Raw genomic sequence first — 14,623 nt, forward strand, 5'->3', positions numbered from 1 at the left:
TCAAATAGAATAAAACACCTAGGAATCCAACTTACAAGGGATGTGAAGGATCTCTTCAAGGAAACTACAAACCACTGATCAACGAAATAAAAGAGGATACAAAAAAATGGAAGAACATTCCATGCTCATGGATAGGAAGAATCAATATCATGAAAATGGCCATACTGCCCAAGGTAATTTATAGATTCAGTGCCATCCCCATTAAGCTACCAATGACTTTCTTCACAGAATTGGAAAAAAACTACTTTCACGTTCATATGGAAACCAAAAAGGAGCCTGCATTGCCAAGACAATCCTAAGCCAAAAGAACAAAGCTGGAGGCATCACACTACCTGACTTCAAACTATACTACAAGTCTACAGTAACCAAAACAGCATGGTACTGGTACCAAAATAGAGATATAGACCAATGAAACAGAGCAGAGCCCTCAGAAATAATACCACACATCTACAACCATCTGATCTTTGACAACCGTGATAAAAACAAGAAATGGAGAAAGAATTCCCTATTTAATAAATGGTGCTGGGAAAATTGGCTAGCCACATGTAGAAAGCTGAAACTGGATCCCTTCCTTACACCTTATAGAAAAATTAATTCAAATGGATTAGAGACTTAAATGTTAGACCTAAAACCATAAAAACCCTAGAAGAAAACCTAGGCAATACCATTCAGGACATAGGCATGCACAAGGACTTCATGTCTAAAACACCAAAAGCAATGGCAACAAAAGCCAAAATTGACAAATGGGATCCAATTAAACTAAAGAGCTTCTGCACAGCAAAAGAAACTGCCATCAGAGTGAACAGGCCACCTACAGAATGGGAGAAAACTTTTGCAATCTACTCATCTGACAAAGGGTTAATATCCAGAACCTACAAAAAACTCAAACAAATTTACAAGAAAAAAACAACCCCATCAAAAAGTGGGCAAAGGATATGAACAGACACTTCTCAAAAGAAGACATTTATGCAGCCAACAGACACATGAAAAAATGCTCATCATCACTGGCCATCAGAAAAATGCAAATCAAAACCACAACGAGATACCATCTCACACCAGTTAGAATGGCCATCATTAAAAAGCCAGGAAACAACAGGTGCTGGAGAGGATGTGGAGAAATAGGAACACTTTTACACTGTTGGTGGGACTGTAAACTAGTTCAACCATTGTGAAAGACAGTGTGGCGATTCCTCAAGGATCTAGAACTAGAAATACCATTTGACCCTGCCTTCCCATTACTGGGTATATACCCAAAGGATTATAAATCATGCTATTATAAAGACACATGCATACGTATGTTTATTGTGGCACTATTCACATTAGCAAAGACTTGTAACCAAGCCAAATGTTCATCAATGATAGACTGGATTAAAAAAACTGTGACACATATACACAATGGAATACTGTGCAGCCATAAAAAAGGATGAGTTCATGTCCTCTGTAGGGACATGGATGAAGCTGGAAACCTCATTCTCCGTAAGCTATCACAAGGACAAAAAGCCAAACACTGCATGTTCTCACTCATAGGTGAGAATTGAACAATGAAAACACTTGGACACAGGAAGGGGAACATCATACACTGGGGCCTGTCATGGGGTGGGGGGAGGGAGGAGGGATAACATTAGGAGATATGCCTAATGTAAATTACGAGTTAATAAGTGCAGCACCAACATGGCACATGTATACATATGTAACAAACCTGCACGTTATGCACATGTACCTTAGAACTTAAAGTATAATAATAATATATATATACACACATATATATATATATATATATAAAAATTATGGCTTCTGCCCCTATGACCGAATTTATCACCTAAGAACTTTGAGAGAGAGAGAGAAATCTTAGGAAAAGACTTCTTTGTATGTAGGGGTTATAGCTGTACCTAATTTCCAGCTTAAGGAAATGTATTGTGGGAATTCCCTGACAGAGAAAGCAGATCTCCCCCAACCCCACCAAGAAAAAAAAATGCAGTTATAGATTCTGATTATTCTGGAGAAAAACTCTTGATGATTTAGAGTTAAATTTGGCTTTTCTGTATTCAGAAAAACAGTTTGATTTTTCCAGTGGTTTTACCCTAGGGTACTCATTTATTTATTTGGACTTTTTGCTGTGTCGGGGCAAGAGTGTGCTAATACTTGTCAGAGTGCTATCTATTTGAAATACAATGTGTGTTTCATGTGCAATATTAAATTCTCTAATATCACATTTACAAAAGGTAAAAATAATTTTAATAATGTATTTATTTAAATAATATATTCAAAATATTATTATTTCAACATGTGTCACTAGCCACAAGTTAAGTACTTAATAGCTACATCTGTCTGGTGGCTACAAAACTGGATGGGACAGCATCGTATTTTGGAGTGATAGTCCCCTCCTAGTTCACACTACATACAGATATATGCATACAGCAAACACTTAACAGAATATTGAATTCTGTACCATCCTGGTAATTTTTAAGCAACCTTTATGTTAATTACTAATTTTTCTAGAGGAAATAGGCTTCAGCTATCTTTCAACAAATTGTGAAATCACCTATTTATGAAGAAATGTCGTCTAGTGACAATAGTACTGTGTCCAAGGTCAAAGGGACAAATGTTTGTATGAGATTCTGACATAACTCTGGACATCTTGTCTCTAAACTGCTGGAGCAGCCAACACTGTCCAACTCATATTTTATAATGTGAGGAAATAATACATCTCTTTTGGATAAGTTTGCTTCTGAGTAATTCTGATCTATCCCCTTGTGAAATGTAATATTGATCTCTTTTAACCGATATTGTGCGAAAAACTGGGAGATTATTGAGCCCTCCTTCTGGAAAAGAAAAAGGAATTTACATATACAAACTAGAAGAAAAGTTTACTAAGATCTAATAAGAAAATTTCTTTTCATAAAAGGAATGGACAGGCATATTTTTATGTTTGGTTAAGTGATCCAACCAAGACATAGGAATCATGAGTAAAGTAATATTATTCTGTATAAAATTTGCATTGTTTTGTAATATTTCATGTATTTTTTATATTTCTATCATTTGTTTCTGTTCATTTTTAATAATATTTTAAAGTAAATGTCTTGCTAAAGTGTATGATAAAAGCCTGAGTTCTGGGAATACAATAAGTTATAAGTGTGTAAGGAAACCAAACCTTCTAAGCATCAATTTTTTCATAGATTAAACAGTGACAGATGCTTTTTCTTCTCATTTCAGAAAATTCTGCCAATGTGAAGACATCCAGGGTCCTGGGATATTCCTGGTCTGAGGGTATGTTTTCCTGTTTAAAGGTCTGGAGAACTTCCAACTTAACAGTCATCTCCTAATGACTTTTATGTGTCTGTGTGTAGAACAGGTGTTTTCCAGTAAAATTAGAAATTAGAGAGAAATTCTATCTTATATCCAGTAGTAGAATTAGTATAAAAATACTATTTTATTACAAAATAATAAATATTATAGTACAATCTGCTTCCAAAGAGAGTTTCTATTAGCCTGGCAGGGCAACAAGAAGTAATGTGGAAATCAGGAGTTTAGATAAAAATTTCAATTTGAGTCTTATCTGTTATCTAATGAAACAGGAATCTCTCAGGAATCTGCTCAACAATCTCTTTACATTGACACAAGAAAGGGAGTGGTGGAGTGGTACAGGATCAGAAAAGCAATTTCCCACATCACGTAGGGACTTACATGGTTATCTCTCTGACTAAATCACATCATTGGTATATAGTGTGTCTATGTGTATATATGTGTGTGTGTGTATATATATGTGTACATAAGTGTGTGTGTGTGTGTGTGTGTACATACAAGACTTTGTTAAATAACAAACGAATAGCTAGGATTCTTCTTATCCTGCCCTCCAGAATCCAATGCTCTGCTGGAAACCCTCAGAATTACAATCATATCCAAAGACCTGTCCAAGGCCTGTACCCCTTCTAATAGCCCAGCCCACCCAGCTTCCTGGTATGCTGGGCCAGTGTACTCAAAGTGTTCTGGGATTGATCTTTCTGGAGAATCCAAATGCAGACAGAGTGCAGGGAGCCACTGGACCCCTGCTGCAGGGATTTGCAGCTGCCTCCTTCCTGCCACAGCCTCTGCTGATCAGATAGGCTATTTCAGTTTATAGTTTAGTGCTCATCATATATGATATCTGGGATTGCTAAAATCATTTTGAAGCCCTTATTGCTACAAATATGATTCCTATTTGCTGCATTATCTCTGATTTTTTAAAACGAATATTTTCCCCCTGCCATTCCAGGTTTGAGGAAAAGGAAAATACTTGCAAAAGACCAGTTTAAATACTAATAAGAATGCATCCTTGCCTAAAATCTTGGACAACTATACTAGCATGTGGTTTCTGTTGAGGGGAAACTTTCCCCATAGAGAAGGGGAGTTTATTTTGTGTAGTGACGTTTGAACAATTTATGTTGCTTTGTGTTCATGATCATATATGATTATTGGTAAACTGTAGTAGTTCAGGGCTGAAGATTTCAGTTTAAAGTCTATGGTAAATTGAGTTCATCCCTGGGAAACATTAATCTGAGAATATTTAGGCTCTAATAATTCTGATAATTCAATCTGTGTCAAAGGTTTTGAACTGTTATAAAATTTAAACATTTTATAGTAGTTCCCTGATCATAATTTTGTAACTCACAGAAATGAGTAAGCATTGGAAAATTCTAATTTGTGGTGCACAAATAATAATTAAGAAAGCACTCTTTATTGCATGCATACACTTCATTTGTTTATTCATCACACATTAATTAGGTATCCGCTATGTGCCAGGATCTCCATTAATTTCTCTTATTAATTGGTGAAGAAACCAGTTACATTCTGGTAGCAGAAACTTGGTGCATATTACTTCTTTTTACTGAAGCGGAAAAGGGTTAAAAGTGGAGCACGTTTATTCTGGAAAACAAAGCGTTTAATTTTAGCTGTATTCATTTTGTGATGCCAGTGAAACACTGGAGCAGAATTGTTGAATATGCCACTAGAGCTAAATGAGTCTGGAGCTCAGATGAGAGAGTTATGAGAGCTAATATCTTGGAAGTTGTTGGCATGTGGTGCCTGACATTACAATGTTTCTAGCTGTAGACAGTCTAGTGAGAAAGTACTGGAATTGTCCACATTTCACAGGTGGTAAAACTGATGACTAGGGAGAATGGAAGGTTAAGAAACTTGCCTGAAGCTGCATAGTTCACATGTGACAGAATCTAACTTTAGGTTTAAGTATCCCCTACTAAAAAATCTCCCCTATTAACTATTTCTGTGCACAGTCTACACACAAGGACACAGATATTTGGCTAATTGGAAATTTGTTCCCATCCCATAAAAGATAAGGTGGTCTCTAACAGGACGATGACATGTTTACTGAAAATGAGAGTTTAGAAATGAAAGTGTAGGAGGATCACAGATAACACTGCATGGGCCTTGGAGTTGAATATATTCTGGAAAATTTAACATATTTATTGTGTTAGATGCAGCCTTACGTTTTACACTGGTGATCCTTTGGTCCATATTGAGAAGGGTTTGGGTAAACCTTTGATGAGCCACACGATTCTTTCGCACAGAGTCTACCAAGATCAGGGCCTTGTCTTCAATTTTGACATTGTAATAATTTTCCTTTTCCTCTTCATTCAATGTCAGAACATCGTGTTTTGCCAAATGATTAAAAACACCATGAAGCATATCTTTGCCCAGGTATTCCAACACCTTAAGTATTTCTTTTTTGCGATTGTCTTCTGTCAGAAAGAGAAAGACTCCTTTAACTATGGGCACAGCTTAAAGAGTTCTGCCCTCACCTAAGACATAACTCTGTAATATGAAACTCTTCTGAAAATACATTCTATTTTACCATGTCCCCAACGAATAACACACCCTTATTTTTGCACCTGCAGAGTTCTCTCACCCATCAAATTCATACCAGACTGTGCTTAGCAATTCATTTCCTCTTAAATTTGTTTTTATAGCTTTTCTTCTCCCTTCTGTGGCACTGGGCGTAATGCTAACTTTCTGGTCACCTGCTGTTTTCATATTTCTCTTTCTCTTGTTCCCAGTTTATGATGATGATGATTTACCTGAAAGGCACACTCCCAGGACAGTCCATGCTCTTGTCTAGACTGTAAATACTACTAAACTATACAATCTGGCCTCTTTGTTGTAGTTAGTTTCCTTGGGGAAAACACCATACCTTTTAATTTGCATTTTTAGCACACATCCTATACCCACATCTTTGTGCTCATTAACATCTTTGTGCTCAAAACGCTTAAAAGTACTTAGCATGCTTGCTGAATACATGACTTAATGAACAAATGGATGACTGCATCTACAGTCCTAATTTTTTAGGATCTTTTCCTCAATCAAAATTTGAAATTGAAAATAATATGACAACCAATCTAGCATGGTGAATTTATGTGACATCAGGTTAATTACTACACCTTAGCTTAATTTGAAATTTTATTGGAAAATATAGATATCAGTGATAAATTGTTGTGCCTGTCCTTCTACCAATTACTGCCAGTCATTGGTAAAGCAACCAGTTGCATTCTGGTGGGAGAAATTTGATATATATTAGTTTCTTTTACTAAAATGGAAAGGGGTTAAAGTTGGAACAAATTTGTTTAGAAGAAAAAGTGTTTAATTCTTAGGTAAAAATTAGTTTAATAAAGCCAATGAAACACTGGAGCAGAATTGTTGAAAATGCATCTAGAGCTAAATGAGTCTGGAGCTCAGAGGAGAGTTCTGGATGACAGCTAACATCTTGGGAGTTGCTGGCATGTTGATGCCTACCAGCACAATGTTTCTAACCTTCCACAGTCTTTTGAGAAAGTACTGAAATTGTCCTCATTTCATAGGCAGTAAGACTGATGATTCGGGAGCAAGAGAAGTTAAGATACATGCAGGAAGTCACATAGATTATTAATGACAGAATCTAGGTTTAGGTTTGAGTATGTCTTACTACAAGCCTCTACTATTAATTATTTCCATGCACAGTCTGAACCCAAGGACTCAGCCTTCTAGCCAATTGGAAACTGGATCCCACCCCACAAAAGACAAGGTAGTCCCTGAAAGAAAAATTATAGGTTTAGTGAAAATGATAGTTTCATAAAGGTAGGATGGGGGATCACAGAAGTCACTGCATGGGTCTTAGAATTGAATCGATTCTAAAACATTGGAGATATCCGTTATAAAATATCCAGTCTTACTTTTTACACCGGTCGACTTTTGATTCGTAGTAGATAGGGTCTGCATAGATGTTTGTTCAGCCATGTTGTCCTTTGGCATGTGGTTTGTCACGAGAGGCCCGTCTTCTTTTCCTCTTTCTTTTTTTTTCTTTTGTTTTTTCTTTTCCTCTTTCTTCAATTTGAGAAATCTTTTTTTCACCGAGTTATCTAATGTACTCCGAAGGGCACGTTTGAACAGAGCTTCTAAATTCTTATGGAGGTTTTGTTTGCCGCTGTCTTCTGTCAGGAATATAAAGACTCCTTCAAATATGGGCATAGCTTAAAGAGTTTTGCCCTTGCTTTAGACAAAACTCTGTTATGTGAAACATCCTTGAAAATACCTTCTGTCTTACCATGTCTTCAACAAATACTCACTATTTCTATGTACCTGTAGCATTCTCTGACCCATCAAATTCCTACCAGGCTGTGTTTAACAATTCATTGCCATTTAAATTTGGTTTTTATAGCTTGTCTTTTTCCTTTCTGCAGCATTGGGCCTAAGGCTAATTTCCTGATCATCCACTGTATTCAGATTTCTCTTTCTCTTGCTCAAAGCTCATGATGATCTACCTGAAATGTGTGCATCCAGGACAGTCCATTCTCTTGTCTAGACTGCAAATTATTCCTACTAGACTGTAGGATCTTTCCTTTTCTCTGTATTTAGCTTCCTTGGTGAAATAACTATATCTTTGAATTTGCATTTTTTAACACACAAGCTATACCCAATAGTGCTAATTAAGAATTTTCTGCTCAAAATGCTTAAAAGTACTTAATCTGCTTGCTGAATACATAAGTAAGCATCCAACTTAATCATTCAGTGGGTAAATGCATCTGGATACCTAATTCTTTAGCGTCTTTTTTCAAACCAAACTTTAGAACTGAAAATATTTAACAAATATTATGGTAGATTAATATGACACTGAGTTATTGTATTACTCCTTGGCATAATTCAAATTTTTACCAGGAAATATCTATATATATCTATATATATCTACATATATATACTTATATATATGATATATACATATATATCAAAGTAATAAATCATTTATTTCAATACAAGAGATATGATTTAAGCAGATTGTATGTGGAAAAGCCAGATATCTCCTCTCTTCTCAGTTAACTCTATGAAGATTGTTATCTAGTTCATCTAGATATAAGGATAGCTTTCACGCAAAATACATTTTCTAAAGAAAACATGTCAGGACATTGAACAAAATTTTGGCCCAGAAGTACCAGACTCATTTTCCAGGTTATCTTGAGTTCATATGTCAATAATGAACCAACCATTATTAGAAAGACACATGGAAGTTACAAAACAGGAGAAAAAGTTACCTAATAGCATATAATAAATGTAACATCTCCTATGTATTTTTTGTGATTGAAAATGAATTCATATAAAGCAATGACAATCATCATTATCATTATATCATATGAGTAATTATCACGATTATTAATAGTGTCAGTAATTATCATTATTATAATGATTTAATAAATCAATAATTATCATTATTATTAGAATCAATAAATCAGTAATTATCATTATTAAAGTGATACAATAAATCAGTAATTATCATTATTATTATTATATCACATCAGTAATTATCATTATTATTTACAAATCTCTCTTCTAAGTATTTTACAAATAGTAGTATACTGGACCCTCACAATAAACCAGTAGAATATTTATTATTTTATCAATTTTATAAATCATTTAAATAATAGGTTGCCCTAAATCACATGAATTAGGTTTCAAATCCTATTTTTACACCACATTCCATAGAGTTAACCATGACAGGCTTTCAGTAATAATAGTTAATACATGTTGAACCCCCATGAGGTCAAGTGTTTTACTGAAATTTCACAAAAACTCCATGCAAAATGTATATTAAGCTCTTTTATATGGAAAAGGAAACATATACAGATAAGTTACTTAAGAAATTGAGTGTAATCTTGTGAAAAGAAAACAAAGTATATAGTAACTCCAGAGTAGGAACAGAAGTACAAGTGTTCAGAATCCAGAGCCCCAACTCTTAAGTCATCAAACTACATTACATGACAGTTGATGGAGAGCTTCTTAAGAGAACACAGATAAGATGCTTAAGGAATTCAGAAAAGATGAGAAAATTCCAGGAGGAGAGTTTACAGAGGCTTCTTAGAAGACAAAACAAAAACGCTGGTTTTAAATGCTAGGTAGGTGTCGGAACAGAGAATGTGAAGATTTGCAAAGAGTACACAGGTTAGTTTATGGAATGTCTACTCTATCTGAGTTCTGAAGTTCTGTTTAACTTATTTGCATGCTTAGTAAACTAATATGGTATTGACTGAATGAATATGTGGAGAAATATGATAAGCAATTAACCTAAAGAGGTTTTCAACACAATAAATGCCACATATGACAAACACACAGCTAACATCATACTCAGTGGTAAAAAGATAAAAGCTTTTCTTCAAAGATTAGAAAGAGGACAAACATACCCACTTTCACAACTTCTATTCTAGAAATCCTAACCAGAAGAATTAGACAACAGAAGGAATTTAAAGACATCAAAATAGGAGAGGAAGAAGTTAATGTGTCCTGTTTATGAATGACATGATCTTACATATATTAAGAAAACCCTAAATGCTCCACCAAAAATCTGTTAGAACTAATACACAAATGCAGTAAGGTTGAAGGATACAAAAACAACATGCAAAGATTAGTATCATTTTTATAAAACAACAAAAAAATTGGATAATAAAAATCTCATTTATAATGGCTATAAAAAAATTTCATGAAATAAGGAATAAATGTCACCAAAAAGTTAAAGATGTTTATACTCATAACTATAAAACATTGACAGAAGAAACTGAATGAGATTCACAAAAATGGAAAAATACCCTGTGTTCATGAATTGGAAAATATTATTATGTCTATACTACCCAAGAAATCTACAAATTCAATACAATTCCTATTAAACCTCCAATGGCATTTTTTACAAAAATAGGAAAATCAACCTTAAAATTCATATGGAATTATGAAAAAATTCAAATAGCCAAAGCATTCTTGAGTAAAGAACAAAACTGGAGGCAGCACACAACCTGACTTTAAAATATACTGCAAAGTTATAATAATCAAACATAGTACTGGCATAAAAACAAACACAGAGAACAGTGGAATATAACAAAAAGGCCAGAAATAAACCCAGTTATTTGTAGTAAGTTTATTTTTGACAAAGTTTCAAGAACACACAATAAACTAAGGACATTTTCTTCAATAAATGATGTTGGGAAAATTAAATATCTAAGAGTAGAAGAATGAAATTGGGCCCTTATCTGTCATCATATACAAATATCAACTCAAAGTGGATTAAAAACATAAGCCTAATAACTGAAACTATTAAACTACTACACAAAAACATGGGAAAGCTTAATGACATTGGTATAGACAATGATTTTTGGATGTAACACCAAAAACATGGGAAAAGAAAGCAAAATTAAGATATGAGATTACATCAAACTGAAAAGTTTTGCAAAGCCAAGGAAACAGCAGTGTGAAGAGACAACCAACAGAATAGGAGTAAATATTTGAATCCATATATCTGATAAGATATTAATATTCAAAATATATAAGAAACACAATTCAATAGGAAGAAAATAAATATTACAAAATGAACCAAGGACCAAAATAGACATTTTTCAAAGGAAGATGCATAAATGGACAACAGGTATATACAAAATGCTCAACATCTCTGATCACTAGGGAGATTAATACCACAATGAGATATTGCCTCACACCTATTAGAGTGATTACAATGGGTATTATATAAAAAGAAAGATAACAAGTGTTGGAAATGATGTAGAGAAAAAGGAACTCTAGTATACTGTTGGTGAAAATATAAATTAGTACATTCATAATGAAAAACAATAGGAAACTCCTCAAAAAGTTAAAAATTAAAATGAATTAAAAATGTTAAAAATGATGTAGCAATCCAAATATTTAGTATATATTTTAAACATTAAGTAAGTATGTTGAAAAGACATATACACTTCCATTGTGATTGCAGCATTATTCACAATAGGCAAGATATAAAATCAACCTAAGTATCTGTAGATGGATGAATGGATGGAGAAAATATCATAATGCAACAGTATTCAGCTTTAGAGAAATGAAAAAAATCCTGTCATTTGTGACAACATTGATGAATGTGGATAATATTATATTAAATAAAATAAGTGAAGATGGGCACCAAATACTATATGACCTCACTGATGTGTAGACTCTAAAAAAGTTAAACTCATAAAAGCAGAAGGTAGAATGGTGGTGATTAGGAGAAGACAGGAAGTTTGGGGAGATGTTGATCAAAGGAAACAACATTTCAATTAGATAAGAGAAATAAGTTTAAGAAATTATTGCACCACATAGTGACTATAGTTAGTGATGTATTCTTGAAAACTGTTTGACAGTGTAAATTTTAAGTGCTGTGATCACAAAAAAAGATAAGCATATGAGGTAATGCATATGTTATTTAGCCCTTTAGGGATTCTACAATACATATTTCAAACGTCATTTTGTACATAAGAATATAAAATATTTATCTTCCAATTAAATAAATAAAATAATTTTTATAAAAAACAATTCAAGATGTTTGACTTGAGATCCTCTTTTCATAATCTATAAATTCTCATCGCATCAATTATAAGTTTAAAATAATAAATAAATTACTCAAATTTACAGATCAGCCCAGATGTGGATCCTGTATGGAAACCCATATGTCCAACAACGAGACATCACTTAAAATTATCCCACAGCCTCATTCAATTGAACTTTTAAAATTGAACTGCTAATTTTCTTCTATTTCCATCCTTCATTTTCTCCTCCATATAGTAAAAAATAATACCTAACTTCCAAGTGCAGGAAGGCAGCAAAACGTTATGATATTAAACTTCTTCTGCCTTCTTTATGTCTTATTCCCCAACTCAATTCACACTGCACTGATTTTATTTACTAAACATTTTCAGAATCTGACCACTACTCTTAATTCTAATTGTTCATTACTTCTATTCAGGCCAACACCCTTTCTTTCTTAATTACACCAAGAACCTTATACATCTTCTTTTTCTCCCTACTATTCTGTTATTCACAATGAAGAGTGTTCCAATATCTAGATTAGTCCATGAAACCTCTCAGCTTATTCTAACCTAGGCCTTCTCATTCAGCCTCATCTTCTGATACTGTCCCCACCTTGCTCACTACAATTAAAATATTCTGCTCCTCTTTTAATGTTTGGTCCAGTCTCCTGCCTTCTCCTTGCTTCCTATTCTCCTATGCTTTCTGTTTATTCTCCAAGTCTAAGACGGGATGACATTTTTTTTTTCAGGCAACCCTCTGATTCTCCGAGGGGAGACAATGTCAGAGGTACATGTCCCTGGGGCATCTTGTTTCTCTTTAGGGTAGCATACTTTTTTACCTTTAATTGTGATTTCCAGTCTAATTCTCAGCATCCACCATTAGATTTTATGCTCTGTGAGGGCAAGTGGCCATAAACTAGGCCTGCACTACTTCTGGCATTCAAGGGAAGTCTAATAATTATCTACTGAATCACTACTTGAGTGAATGTAGAAACAAATGAATAAATTTTAGGTATGGCCCAACTCTTGAAGAATATTTAATAAAAGGTAAGTAAGTTTGATTTTATTTAATAGACAATAAGCACACACTGGAAGTTTCAAGCAGAAGAAAGGCATATTCATTCTGGAAAATTTAGTGAGCAAAAGTTTGTGAAAGATACTCTGCTAGTGGTGAGGGTACCATTTTGAGGAAGTATTCTTACATGTTCAAGCTTACAGTCAAGTGGAAAGATAGATATGCAAATAAGTAAAATAAAAAACATTATAAGGATTTAAATAATAAGCAGATGCCCCAAAAAAAGCATGAGCACACTGTGTCTCAGGTAGAAGATAGTTGTCCAGAGAAGGGAGGGCTTGGCACAGACACCCAAAAGACTAGGAGGAATTTGCCCCTTGGACAAGTGAGGGGTGGTCTCCTAATAGAGAGCAGTGTGGGAAGAAACAAAGATTTTAGGGTGTCTAAAGTAATCAAGAAGCTGGGAGAACTGGGCTTTAGAAAGTATTGAAGTGTGCAGCCAGGACTGAAGTGGGCGTGATCAGAGATAGGGCCCCCATCTGAAGATGTTTGTTTGCAGAAAATTGACAGAACGTTAGAGTGTCGAGTTTAAGAGTCAGGCCAGCCTAGAGTCACTCTTCTCGAGAGACATTAGACCAAAAGAAAATTTTATAGTCCTTTTCTAGACATCTTCCTCAACTATAAACTGGCAATAATAGCACAGACTTAACTGACTGGTTTTAAATATTCAGTCAGAGAGAGTGCATGAGATACCTATCACATAGGATTATTTTTAAAAAAACAGTTTTTATTGATTATTTTTTGTTATTTTAATAATCACTGAATTGAAGTTGCAGTGATAATAAAAACGAATGGAATAATTTAGAGGCCAAATTCTTTGAGATCATTTTGGTCCTAGGCAAAGTGATGTGATGTTCTTACACATTTTACATAGGGTACTGTTTTTTCACTAGTTTTAGTTAACAAAGACCAACTACACATGGTTATTTATAATTATTGACCCACTTAACTCGTTTTTGATTAGCACCCTTCAATTTCTCCTATCTATTATCTAATGATTCTCCTGACTCCAGGCTATGACCAGTAAAGTCAGCCTGCCCGGCCAAAGAGGTAGCCATGGCTATGAATTTGACTTACTCCTCCCTGGCCAACTGCTTTTTAGTATCATAAAATACACAAAAAAATTTTAAAAGCGAGCAATTCCTGCATTTTAGGAGTTTCAGTTAAATGTTGTGAGGTGAGTCGTAAACCTTGGAGATAATTAAGCTACGGAAGAATCAAAGGAAGAAAGAAACTCAATAGCAAGGAAGTACAAGTGAAGTAAAATGCAGTCAATATTTGCTTTTTTTTCTTATGAACTTGAAAATCGTGCCTCAGTGATTAATGGAAAAATGAAAAAGTATATTTTGAAAGACAGAAACACCTATCTGAAAGCTTAGATATTTTTTAAAAGGCAACAGGGAGTCAATGTATGCTGCTGAGTAAGAAAATTACATTAATAGATCCCTAGCATATGAGAGGTGAGATTTAACTGACACCAACTGTGCTAATAATGCTAACCTGCAGAAGAACCTATGCCAGGCTAGCTTCATAAGAATTGTCGGCAGATCTTTAAAGGTTAATAAATGTCTATAGACTGTAAAGATTGAGCTATTCAGGGTTGGGAAGGCGGTAGTAATCTGATTTTTAAATGTGACTACAGATTATTCATATATGTTATAAGGTTTAGAAAACACTGATCTATTCCAGTTTCTTCCTTTTTCCAATGAGGAGAATGAAG

The 14,623-nt window shown here is 34.3% G+C and overlaps 1 protein-coding gene across 4 annotated transcripts in view; it reads right to left on the bottom strand.

Annotated features, from left to right (window-relative positions):
- The window catches only part of CASP5 (caspase 5), a 36,112-nt gene that overhangs the window by 18,554 nt on the left and 2,935 nt on the right, over positions 1-14,623 (bottom strand). For 2 of the 4 annotated variants that reach the window (XR_013404561.1, XM_077964915.1), the window contains exons 3-4: positions 7,200-7,457; positions 5,484-5,735 (exon numbers count right to left, since the gene is read on the bottom strand). Coding sequence is in view for 3 of the 4 variants with exons in the window: in XM_077964915.1 (XP_077821041.1) it covers positions 5,484-5,735; positions 7,200-7,457 (510 nt within the window). In the remaining variant the exon portion in view is untranslated. The remainder of the gene's footprint in view (positions 1-5,483; positions 5,736-7,199; positions 7,458-14,623) is intronic. The other 2 variants (XM_015115566.3, XM_077964916.1) reach the window with 2 other exon arrangements.

The sequence above is a fragment of the Macaca mulatta genome, chromosome 14 (genome assembly GCF_049350105.2).
Source record: "Macaca mulatta isolate MMU2019108-1 chromosome 14, T2T-MMU8v2.0, whole genome shotgun sequence".
Taxonomy (NCBI): Eukaryota; Metazoa; Chordata; class Mammalia; order Primates; family Cercopithecidae; genus Macaca; species Macaca mulatta.